Below are 13,434 nucleotides of genomic sequence, written 5' to 3' on the forward strand. Positions count from 1 at the left end.
CCAAATCAGTGTTGTTATCGGCCTTTATGAGAGCTTGAAGAATAGGGTGAACGACCTCGAAGGATTTAAGTGGGGGGTGCCTCAAGCTCTCAGCTGCCTACATCAATGCCAGAGCTTGCACTTGATCATCAGGCAAAACAGCAGTAATCCCCAAAGCAGAATGCTCAGGTCCCACATTAGGTAGTCGTTGTCAGTGATTGTATTGTCAGGGAAATAGAAAAATATATTGTGCAAAAAGGATAGGTGAAACAGGACCAGGGTATGTTTGCCAGGACTAAAGTTGATGACGTAAATTTTTTTTTTTTTTTTTGGCTGATGCTGCATAAGCTCATACACTTGCATCACATGCCACTACTATTACTACGTAATATATAATCTTTTAAGGGCACAACAGGTGATATTATTGAACACATGGCATTAATGACATTAAGATTAGGAGATCTGTGGACATAATTAAAAAAATACATGTCAATGTTGAAAAAAAGTCACGAGTTTAAACTTGAAAATGTCTGCAATTCTGCCCAGACACAATAGGTGGGAGTAGATAATGAGAGCCTTGTCAATCAATTTGACCCTTGGAGAGATTATGCAAGGCTCATGGAGTAGAATTTTTCTCAGAGTGGTCTATGCTTGTTAATAGGAGAGACTGCTTCTACAGGGATGGGATACACTTAAACAGAAAGTGTGTAGAAATATAGTATATGTATAGTGTTTCTTGTCTAATGGCACGAGGTTTCCCCTACAAACCACAAAATGATGCAGTACAAAATCTATAAATGGCAGAGATAGTGTATTTGTGTTAGTTTGTGGTTATGTTGGCCTGTTGTTTCTCCAGCTGCAAGGACCCCTAGTGCAACCCCACTTTTCTGTCCACTGCCTTAGAGAGAGACAGGTACAGCAGAAGAAAGACTCTGGTGGTGCCAAACCCTGGACTATGCCTGAGCTTGCATAGGAGGGCCCCAGTGTAAAAAAAAAAACTTCTAAAAAGGGAAGATGTGAAAGGGGTGGCAGTGGAGGGGGAGGGAGCATAGCAAGAAGGTTGGGGTGGATGACAGGAAGGCTCTGCACCAAGAAGTAGGAATTTAAAGGCACCCATGTGGAAGAAGCCCATCATCCACTAAGGGGAGGGACAGACAAGTAAAGGGTGTAAGGATATCTGCTGATACCATCGAGGTAGTATTAGGTGAGTCGGAAAAACTGCTGTTTTGGATACACAGACTAACAGATTAAGAATAGCCACAGAGTCATTCTTCCAATGCTTCTATTGGAATGAGTAGCAGCCTGGAAGGCAAGGTGTTGAGGATTTCAACGACTGCTGGAAGTCATCACTGAACAAGAAAATACATGGGCTGTGTTCGGGTAACTAAGAGCAAGAACAGGTGCATGTATACTTGCATGTACACCAATGCCAGGAGTATAGTAAATAAATTTGATGAATTTGAAGTGCAGGTCAAGACATATAATGCAGATATTGTTGGGATATCAGAGACATGGTGTCACACAGATATAAGAAAAGCAGAATTGGAATTTGGGGAGTACAATGTGCACAGAGGGGACAGAGAGAATAGGATGGTAGGAGTGGTTATGCTAGGAAATACATAAAATCTAATGCAGGACATCCAGTTGACATGGGTGGCCAGTGCAATGTTGAGTCAGTTTGGCATGACATAAACACCGGGAAAGCAAAAATGAGGGTAGACGTGTATGTTATAGGCCTAATGATTCTGATAAGTACAACGATAAAGAAAATTAGAATGTGCCAGTAAATCAGAATGTCCTATAATGGGGGATTTTCACTTTCCAGATATTGACCAACCCGCACGTTGACTGGAACTGGGTTAGAAACTCGCAAGAATTTGTGGACTTATTGGATAACTGTATTCTACAGCTGAATGTTAGAGAAGCAACCAGAACGAGCAATAGCCCTGAACGGATTATCAGCAGTGATTATTCATGCATTAAAAATTTGCCAATAAAAGAACCACTAGGTGGCAGTGATCACAGTGTACTGATGTGGAATTTACTTAAAGATGTAATTACCATCAGGGGTAAAGGGAAGAGTTTTTGTTTCCGTAAAGGTGACTATGGTGGTCTCATCCAGTTGTTAAATTCTATACAATGGGACCGACTGATAATGTTACCTAAAGCAAATTCTAAGTAGGAATGATTGTAAGAGGCTACTAAGCTTTTCATACCAATTAAGATATACTGTTCAAGGTTTAGGCTAAATGGATGTCATGAACTGAGATTAGTGGCAGAGAAGAAAAATGCACGGGATGCATGCAAATTATCAGGCGTCACAGAAACCTAAGTTAGATAAAAGCGAATATCTAATCAATTTGCAAAGGAGGTTAGCAAGCAAAGGCAGATTACGAGGAAACTTTGGCAAAAGGATGCAAAGAAAAAAAAAAAAAAAAAAAAAGAACGACTTCTTTACTTATATAAACTCTAGAAAGAAGGGGCTGAAACAGATTGGCCCACTTGATATTGATGGTTTAAATGTTGATGAACCTGCTCGGGTGGCCAACCAGCCACCAAACTGAATGAGTATCTTGCATCTACACTGGTATGCAAAACTTAAGGATCAACACTATTTCTAAAGGTTACAACCACAAAATCAAACGAAACAGACTGTGGCGATTTGCATAACTGTGGCCATTCAGTATAAAGTACATGGAAAAATTTGAATCGTAATGACAGGACTCACATAAACAGATAAAAGAAGCAGTTCAGCAGTTAGTGCAAATTACCGAATGGTAAGCAAGATTGTTACAGACGCTCGATTGGTTTCATACAGTGCTACAGACAACGAAATGGCCAGTAGACAAAATCTGGATGACTTTACCTGGGGTCGACTAATTGGGAAGTTCGAAGTGTGAGGAGTGTGGCTGCAGAGTTCGGCATCGCCCATAACATCATCTCACATGTGTGGTTGGCCTTCACGACAAGTACAGCTGTTCGAAGGAGCAGTGGTGGTCGTACACGAAAAACAACATCCAATGATGACCGCTATATACTCCTACAGGCCAAGAGGAACCGAAACCAGACAGCAGGATCCATTGCAAACCAGCTGCACAGGACATTGAAGTTTACTGTGGCCAGGCAACTCCAAAAAAGTGGACTGTTTGCCCGAAGGCCACAGTAAACTGTGTCCCTTTAACACCTGCCCATAGGAGACACCGTTTACAGTGGTGCATCAAACACAAGGACTGGACAGCAGTGCAATGGAGTAAGGTACTCTTTACTGATGAGAGTAGATTCAGTCTCAGTAGCGATTCTGGACTTCAGCTAATCTGGCAAGAGGTTGGCACATGGTATCACTCCGCGAACATCACTAAAAGGGATTGATATGGCCCCGAGTTCGTGTTTATGGATGATAACGCCACACCCCATTGCACTGCAGCTGTTGATATGCTTTTGGAAAGTGAGGACATTGTTCGTATGGATTTGCCTGCCCGTTCCACCGATCTAAATCCCATCGAACACATGGGATGCTCTGTGGCGACGCCTAGTGGCATGTCCACACCCACCAGAAAATGTTCACCAGCTGAAGATGGCACTGAAATAGGAATGGACGATGTTACTGCAAGAACTTATCAACAACATTGTTCTAAGTATGGACAGGCAGTGTAAAGCCTGCATCAACATTAAGGGTGGCTATATCTCCTACTGAAGACCGCCTCTTCCCTTTGTTCCATCTTTGGCAGCGATGCCTCTGTATCATGGCGGCCAGTGCTATGTTGCCATTTTTGAATAAAGTCTGTCTGTACTGTTTTGTTTTCGTTGCTGTGTTGGTTCCTTCATCATTTTTGTACCTCACAAGGTTCCTTTGGTATGCTTTTCCCATATCCAGGCCACTCCTACGAGAAGCTACAGGTGAAAACCTGACTGGTCCTTAAGTTTTGCACACCAGTATACTTTCACACATGAGGAATTCTGTAAGGAAGAGGAAGCCAGAAGTTTATCATACTCTAGCAGGGAGCTAAATAATTTTGTTATAACTGAGAGGAAAGTGGATGAGAAATTGTTGAAATTAAACATAAGATCTATTCAATGAAATGATGTGATCTATCCAGTTATATGAAGGGGGGCAGCAAATAAAGTAAGCAAACCCTTAGCCATAATTATGAGATCATCTTGGATTCAGGGGTGGTTCCCACAGACTGGAGATGTACAAATGTATCCCCAATTCACAAAGGGGGAATCAAAGGATAACAAGAGTAATTACAGTCCTGTTAGTTCTCTTAGAACTTCTGTTCTGGGGTCACTTGTTAAAGAAGCAATGTAGGATCATCTAGCCAAGACTGTAATTATAGTTCAGACACAGCATAGGCTGGTTAACGGTAAATCTTGTCTGACCAATTTGACTGGATACTATGATGTGGATACAAAGGAACAGGACACAAAAAATAATTTTGACATCATATACTTGGAATTCAGGAAAGCACATAAAAGACTGCTTGCAAATTGGAGCAGTATTGCATTAAGGGCAAGTTACTGCTATGGATAAAGGGATTGTTCAATGGGAGAAGGACAGAGAGTAGTAATCAATGGACACTGCTCTTTGTGGACTAATGTCCACGAAGAGCAGTGTCCACCGATTACTACTCTCTGTCTTTAAGTATGGACAGGCAGTGCAAAGTCTGCATTGACATTAGGGGTGGCCATATCTTCCCACTCTTAGTCCACGAAGAGCAGTGTCTATTGATTACTATCCCAACACCACAAAACCCAGGGTTCGGTGTTGGGCCCTATGTTGTTTAGTATATTTCTCAATGACATTGATGAAAGTATATTAGGCTTAATGTCCAAGTTTGCAGATGATACAAAAGTTGGCAGGGTTGTTAATGACAGTAAGTTGCTGCAACAGGATCTAGAAATGTTGGGCTGATAGGTGGCAACTGAAGTTTAACATTGACAAATGCAAAGTACTGCATATGGGCAACAGTAACCCCAGAAAAACATGCCAACTGTGTAGTACTACACTCAGGATAGCAGAGAATGAAAAAGACCCGCAGGTAATTGTGCAGTCAGATATGAAGTTTTCAGAGTAGCCCATGGGGTTTTGTCAATGATATACAGGAACTTTGCAATCAGGGATAAGGAGGTGATTATTCCTTTGTATATAGCAATGGTCAGGCAACAACTTGAGTACTGCATACAGGTCTGGAGGTGTAATTTTAGGAAAGATGTATAGCTGCTGGAACAAGAACAGAGAAGGGCAATGAGATTAGTTCAGGGAACAAATCGGTGCTCTTACCAAGAAAAGTTTAAGTTCTGTAAATTTCAGCATCTAGAGATTTCAGCATGCCACTACTACTACCTCACACATGCGAGGTAGTAGCAGTGGCATGTGATTCAAGAAAGCAAGTGTATGAGCTTATGCAGCATCAGCCTAGTCTTGGCGCATTATAGCCATAGTTGCTAATGCGCCAAAAAAACCCAAACAAACAAACAAACAAACAAACAAGCAGCATCAGCCAAAAAAAAAACACACTATTCCCTCCAAATGCCTGTCCAGTTCCTCCTTAAATTTATTTAACAACTTCCACAACGACAGATGGAAGTTTGTTCCAGCAATTAATCACCCGCTGGCTAAAGGCAAATTTCCACACCTCTATTCAACATCTGTCTTTTCTTAATTTGAATTTATGCCCCCTTAGGTTCGTAATCTGAACAAGTGGAAGGATCCCATCAGAATTCAGCGTGCTCAACCCAATCAAGGCCTTATACACCTCAATCAGATCACTGCACAGGTGCCTAGTCTCCAGCCACTGCGATTTGCAGAACTTAAGCTTCTCTTGGTAAGAGGATCCCTTCATTCCCCTCACCAATCTTGTTGCCATTCTCTGTACACGCTCAAGCAAATCTACATCCTTCCTAAAATGAGGCCTCTAGACCTGTATGCAGTACTCAAGGCGTGGCCTGACCATTGCCTTATACAGAGGGACAATCACCTCCTTTTCCCTGCTAGCAAAATTCCTATATATCATTAACAAAACCCCATGACCTGGCCTGGCAGCCTGTCTGCATTGCTCACAAAACTTCATATCTGACTGCACAATTACTCCCAGGTCTTTTTCATTTTCTACCACCTTAAGTGTAGTACCACACATTGGAACGTTCCTCTGGGGTTACTTCTACCCATATGCAGTACTTTGCATTTGTCCAGGTTAAACTTCAGTTGCCACTTCTTAGCCCATCTGCCCAAATTATGTAGATCCTGTTGAAGTAGCACACTGCCATTACTGTCATTAACAACACTGCCAACCTTTGTATCATCTGCAAACTTCGACACTAAGCCTGATATACCTTCATCAATATCATTGATAAATATACAAAACAACAGAGGACCCAACACCGAACCCTGTGGGACTCCACTAATAACATTAGTCCACAAAGAGCAGCACCCATTAATTACCACCCTCTGTCTTCTCCCACTCAACCATCCTTTTATCCATTGTAGCAACTTACCCTTAATACCATTGTGCTCCAATTTGTACAATAGTCTTCCATGCGCAACAGTGTCAAAAGCTTTCCTGAAATCCAAATATATGATATCAAAATTATTTGTTGCATCCAGTTCCTTTGTAACCACATCATAATATCCTATCAATGCTTCCACCAGTTGTGGAAGCATTGGAATCCACATATATATAGCAAAGGAAATCGACCTGAATAGATAGTAAACTTTATTTCCAAAATATTAGTTTTGTCCCTGGATGTTTTGTTCATGCTGTATACTATGTTATGCGATCATATAAGCTAAGAAAAATCAAAGTTACAGAACAACTTAACTACACTGAAGTAATACATTTGAAAGAGAATATATTTAAGATCTACATACAGGGAAAGAGATTAGTGTCATCTGGAAAAAGTGACTGTGTAGATCCTGTTTTTGCAACAAATCTTGTCAAGGCTCTTTCCACATCTCTTTTCTGACTAGCTGCCTTTTCTCTTATAGCTTCATATTCTGTTACTGGTTGTTTGTGAGTCTGAAAAATACAATGGCATTTCAAAACAATCTGATGCAATAATTAGTGTTAGTTTCAATATGATATTGAAACATTCACAGTATCAGTTTCAATTCGAATATATGTGCTAAAATGAGATAAGCTGATAAATTTGCAGCATTACCAAAATATAAAAATAATACAATGTAACATAGCTAGTTAACAGTTACCTTTTGTGATGTTATCTCTTAAAGAAATAAAACAGATTTAATTTTCATTTCACCTGATTCAAAAATATATGAGCAATCATATGTGCAATAACAACTTTACTATATATCTGAAATATTTAGATGTGCATAATGTGCATGATTTCAAACACATCATTTGAAAAATAACTGGACATCTGACAGCAGAATTTCTTTACAATATTCATTAAAATTAGTCTGGGCAAAAGGACAAACAGAAAGCAGTTAACCCATCAGAGGATATCTAATTTCAGTGGAGGGGTAAATCTTTATCTCAAAGTTTAATACTTATAGCATATCTTTATTATTTTTTTTTTTTATGAATAGTCTTCACTTTTTTTTTGTAACATATTCATAATGACAATAGTTTTTTTTCCTTCAACACCCTCACTGGTCACTTAATGTTGACTCACTCACTTAATTTCTCACACGTTGCTAACTTCTGAAATATACCGAAAACCCACTCAAAAAAAAGCAAACTGTCATCAACTTCAACTGGACCACAAGCAATTAACAGAAACATTAAATGGTTGTCACATTAAGTCACTGACCTAAGAAACATTACTGCTGTACAACTGTCAGGCCTAAAATCTAACAGTTTCTTGACTTTACTTAAGAGCAGCAAATATGTGAAAACATTTTCTGTTAGAAGAAAAACATATTAGGCCTGACATAGCTGAGTGGCCAATAGAAAAGATTACAATAGCACGTGCTCTTTGAGTGGACCACGGTTCAAGCCCATGACTCCTAAATACAATTAACGTTTGAACTGATGATTTATTGTAAACTCCACGTGCCATAAACAAGAACATATTAAGAGAGCCATAGCATATAATGGGGCTTCTATGTATAGCTTCATTTTCCCAAGACAGCAGTGTCTATAAAGTTTATTTAAATAAAGAAAACTAATTTCTCCTTTGTGCTTGTTGATTTACATTGACAAAATGTCCATTTGCATGCACAAATAGATCTAAACTACACGCAACTTAAAAAAAGAAAGCTAGGACACCCATTCTGTTATTTTTGCTATTACAATGTTGAGACACTTCAAACACTTTAAACAAGAAAAAAAAATTAAATATTCCACTATACTTTATTATTTTATACAACTGCTGCTGACATATATAAAATATGTAAGCTTTTGTTTTTATGCAAGACCATGACATTACAGCTTGCTTTCAGTCAGTGGAACAACAGGAAAAAGGATCCCAAAGTTAGAGTACAAAAGAACAAAGAGAGGGAGCAAATTTTGAACTCTGATTTTGTATTTCTTGAAAATAATTGGTGTTTGTTATTCATTTTAAAATGTTCAGTTATTATTTGTTTACCTGATATAGTAGGTGAAGCAGTTTTTTACCTGGCCTTCAAAACTGCTGAAAGTTAGCATTAGCATTGATATATGATGCAAGAAATCAAGCTTGCACAGCATCAGCCAAAAAAATAAACACTTCCCATTTCACATATCCAAAAACTCTGTCCAGTCCTTCCTTGAATTTATTTAAGCTAACAACTTCCAACAAACAACAGATTGAAGTTTGTTCCAGCAGTTTTTTTTTTTTTTTTTTTTTTGGGTAGTTGTTGGCGCATCGGCTTCTGTGGCCATAATGCACCTCCCAAGGTTTTTTTTTTTTTTGCAGTACTTTGATCCAAGCCCGAGGCGGGATTCGAACTTGCAACCTTTGGGTTGCCAGGCAGGCACTTTACCCACCCGGCTAGCCTGGTCGGCGTTCCAGCAGTGAACCACTTGCTGGCTAAAGGCAAATTTCTGCACATCTATTCTGCAACTGTCTTTCCTCAATTGGAATTTATGCTCCCTCAAGTGTGTAATCTGAGCAAGAGGAAGAATCCTATTGGCATTGAGCTTGTTCAAACCATTTAAGCATTATACATTGCAATCAGATCACCTCACAGGTGCTTAGTCTCCAGACATTGCAATTTGCAGACCTTAAGCCTTTCTGGTAAGAGCATGCCTTTGTTCCCTTCACCAATCTCGTTGCCCTTCTCAGTACTCCCTCCAGCAGCCCAACATCCTTCCTAAAATGAGACCACCAGACCTGTATGCATTACTCAAGTGTGGCATGACCACTGCATTATACAAAAGGATAATTACCTCCTTATAACTGCTAGCAAAGTTCCTGTATATCATTGATCCCATGAGCTGCTCTGGCAGCCTATCTCCATTGCTCTGAAAACTTCATATCTGAGTGCACAATTAACCCCACGTCTTTTTCATTCTCCACTACCCTGAATGTAGTACTGCACAGTTGGTACGTTACACTGGGGTTACAGCTACCTATATGCAGTACAGTCAGTCCTCGTATAGCACGATAGTTGTGTTCCTAGAAATCCTCGTGCAATGCAAAATCATGCAATATAAATAACAGGCCCTATGGGAAAAATAGGGTTAGTTGCCGACCACCCAAGATCGAACACACATTTGTAACCAAAACATTACCAAACACAATAAATAATCGTAATAAAATATTTATGTATTTTATTACGACTATTACGTAATAAAATATTGCTTCTATCGTAAGCAATCTTGTTTTTTTGTTTGATTTTCTATCCAAATAGATGACAGCTGTTCCATCTCTTCCAATTCTTTGTGTCTTGATCTAATGGATTTTAATTACACTTTGAGTTGTTCCTGCTATGAAAGTTGTTTTTATTTTCTCTGCATTCTTTCTAATTCTCGGCATTGCCTCATTTAGGTCAGTAGCACGTGCAATATCACATGGTCTTAATTTCGCTCAAAGTGTTTCAAAATTTCATATTTTTTCTCTATCAACAGAGGCGGACTGGCCATAACCCTTACCAGGGAAACCCCGGTGGGTTGGAGGCCAGAAGAGGATAGAGGCCAGTGTGATTTTGACCATACACGCTAGTATGAGGCTGCTAAAAATTTTCCCAGGTAAGAATTTTTGGCCAAGTCCATCTCTGTTTATCGATACCATATTGCTTTTCTTTTTCTCTCTGAATCTGTAGTGTCTTCAAGAGGACGCTTCCTTTTCACACCTTTTAAGTATTTTACTCATTTTTAGGGAATAAAGCACAACTACAAAATGAGGAGGCACGCTTGATACACATAAACAAAGCTGCACGTGTGTAGCAACTGAATAAACAACACCGTAAAGGCAGAGACACACTAACACCTCACTAGCTCACATTTTACTAAAGCATATTTCTGGGGGTTACTACCATAAAACAATAAAAACTATTTCCAGCTGCATTTCTGCTAGTGGAATCTGTTATAAACTGGTAGTAAACTTGATCTAACTGCATTTGCAATAATACTGATAGCTGAAATTGTGTGGGTTTTTACATTATTATGGCGAAAAGCATTTCCCCTTCACTGATATAAAAAACATAAATACATTTTCAGAATCTTCTCTTCATTCGTATTGTGTTGCGTTCAGTTGGGGTGATTCCACGTTCGACTGCCATTTCTTGTAAACACAAAGGCGAATCGTGCATAAGCGAATTCGGTTCGTGTTATATACGATATTGTTCCCCTATTTATAAATCATGTATGATCGAATTCGTGTAGTGTAAACATGTGTTATACGAGGACTGACTGTACTTTGAATTTGTCAATTTTAAACTTCAGTTGCTACCTCTCAGCATATCTGTCCAAATTTTCTAGATCCTGTTGCAGCAGTGGACTATCGTTACTGTCATTAACAACCCTGCCAACCTTTGTATCATCTGCAAACTTGGGCATTAAGCCTGATATACCTTCATCAATATCATTGATAAATATACAAAACAACAATGGGCCCAACACCAAACCCTCGGGGTCACCACTAATAACATTAGTCCACGAAGAGCAGTGCCATTGATTACCACTCTCTGTCTTCTCCCACAGCAGCATCTTGTCCTTAATGCCATACTGCTCCAATTCATATAGCAATCCTTTATATACTTTCCTGAAATCCAAATACAGTAAACCTCCGCTAATCCGGGTACAGTTAATCTGGATCGAAATATGAAAAATTCTGTTCACAGTTGAATACTTTGAAAGATATATGAAATTTAGGAAGGCAGATGAGTCACTCTGACTGCACAGAGAGAGAGAGAGAGAGAGAGAGAAAGAGAGAAAACATACATTACATTGTTGTGCGTGCTGTTCAGTATTATTGTTGACTCTGAGCTCGACAGATGTTATTGCATATATTGCTTCTTTTGCGTACTTCTTCCTATGTATATATGTACACATAAGTTAACGTATTTTATATAATTATCGGTTCTAATGAATTTAAAAGTGGAATAAAAAGAAAACACATTACTGTAACTATCATTAACAAGCTCAAAGTAATAGAACAACTTGAAAATAGTGTTCCTGGAAAAAATTGCTAAAGAATTTGGTATTGTCAACAGATTGTGTCAAATATTAAAAAAACAAAAAGAATCTATAAAGGCATTTCCTTTAAAATTCGAAGTGGGGAGTGATAAAAGTAGTGTATGAAATAGATAAACATTAAAAACCAAAAGAAGTGTTGCTGGAAGAAGCTGTATTTAAGTGGCATTCAGAGCAATCAAGTGGCATTTCCATGCGATGCCAACGCCACCTGATAAATGTATAAAAAGACAATACATTTATCCATCTATCAATGGATAAATGTATTGTCATTTAATAGTTATTAAATAAAGGCTCTACAGTGTTATATATTTTTTTATTTATTTTCATCAGCACTACAGGAGCGAGAGTGCATAGCACGCGTTCCTTGAGTGGACCAGGGTTCAAGCCCGTGACTACTAAATATGATAAATATTTGTATTGACGATTTATTGTAAACTCTACTGACTTGGTTGTCGTGCCGGAGTATAAATAGAAAATTTATTTTATTTATTTATTTAAAATTAAATGTTCTATTCATTAAATTATTTGTGTTCAAAGTTTTTTTTTTCTTTAAGGACTATATTTTGCTTCACTAAACCAGATTGTTACATAATCCAGATCACCTCTCCGCCAATTAATCCGGATTAGCAAAGATTTACTATATATGATATCAAAATTAATTTTTGTATCCTGTTCCTTTGTGTCCAACATTGTAATATCCAATCAAACTGTCAGACAATATTTCACCTTAAACAGGCCAGACTGTCTTACAATGGGAGATTTTAACTTCCCTGATACTGACTGCAGCGGTTGGTCACTTGCACAATAGCCAGGCTTTTGTGGATTTATTGGATGATTGTTTATGACAGCAGTATCTGATTATCAGCAGTGATTATTCGTGCATTAAGAATTTGCAGATAAAAGAACCACTAGGTGGCAGTGATCACAATGTACTAATGTGGGATTTACTTAAAGATATAACTACCATCAAGGGTAAAGGGAAGGGTTTTTGTAAAGGTGAATACAGTGGTCTCAGAAGTCTGCCTCATGTCTCGAATAATGAGATTCAAGCCAGAGAAGAAAAATGCATGGGATGCAAATAAATTATCAGGTGACACAGAAGCCTATGGTAGATAAAAGCTGGTCTGTAATCAAGTAACAAAGGAGATTAGGCAGGTGAAGGCAGATTATGAGAAATCTTTGGCAAAAGATGCAAAGAGTTCTTTACTTATGTAAACTCTAGAAGGAAGGGGATGAATCAGATTTCTCCACTTGATATCAATGGTTTGAGTGTTGATAATCCTGCTCAGGTAGCTGACAAACTGAATGAGCATTCTGCATCTACATTCACACGAGGAGTTATTCATGGAGGGGAATGCCAGAAGTTTATCAAACCCTGGCAGGGAGCTAAATGATTTTGTAATAACTGAGAGTAAAGTGGAGGAGAAATTATTGAAGATAACCATAAGAAAGGTACATGGGGTGGATGGCACCTATCCGGTTATATTAAAGGAGGTGGCAAAGGAAGTAAGCAAAACCTTAGCCATAATTATGAGAGCTCACTTGGTCCCTATGCAAATATGGCCCCAATTCACAAAGGATGACACGAGTAATTACAGACCTATTATTTTAATTTCTGGTCAGGGGAAATTAATGGAGGCACTGGATAAAGAAGCACTGCAGGTTTATCTAGACAAGACACTGCATGGGTTTTTTTTAGGGGGAAGTCTTTTCTGACCAATTTGATTGGATACTGTGATGATGTCAGAAAGGAACTGGAGACAAAAAATAATTTTGATATCACATACTTCAATTTTAGAAAAGCTTTTGATACTGTTGGACATGGAAGATGACTGTACAAATTGGAGCAGTATGGCATTAAGGGCAAGTTGCTGCT

At 38.7% G+C, this 13,434-nt stretch overlaps 1 protein-coding gene across 3 annotated transcripts in view; it reads right to left on the bottom strand.

Annotated features, from left to right (window-relative positions):
* The window catches only part of Taf8 (TBP-associated factor 8), a 99,544-nt gene that overhangs the window by 27,439 nt on the left and 58,671 nt on the right, over nt 1-13,434 (bottom strand). For all 3 annotated transcript variants that reach the window (XM_090384640.1, XM_090384639.1, XM_090384641.1), the window contains exon 6: nt 6,848-6,995. In XM_090384640.1, the coding sequence (XP_090240766.1) occupies nt 6,848-6,995 (148 nt within the window). The remainder of the gene's footprint in view (nt 1-6,847; nt 6,996-13,434) is intronic.

This window comes from Mastigoproctus giganteus, chromosome 11, assembly GCF_048544385.1.
Source record: "Mastigoproctus giganteus isolate SK-2022 chromosome 11, ASM4854438v1, whole genome shotgun sequence".
In the NCBI taxonomy this organism is placed as follows: Eukaryota; Metazoa; Arthropoda; class Arachnida; order Uropygi; family Thelyphonidae; genus Mastigoproctus; species Mastigoproctus giganteus.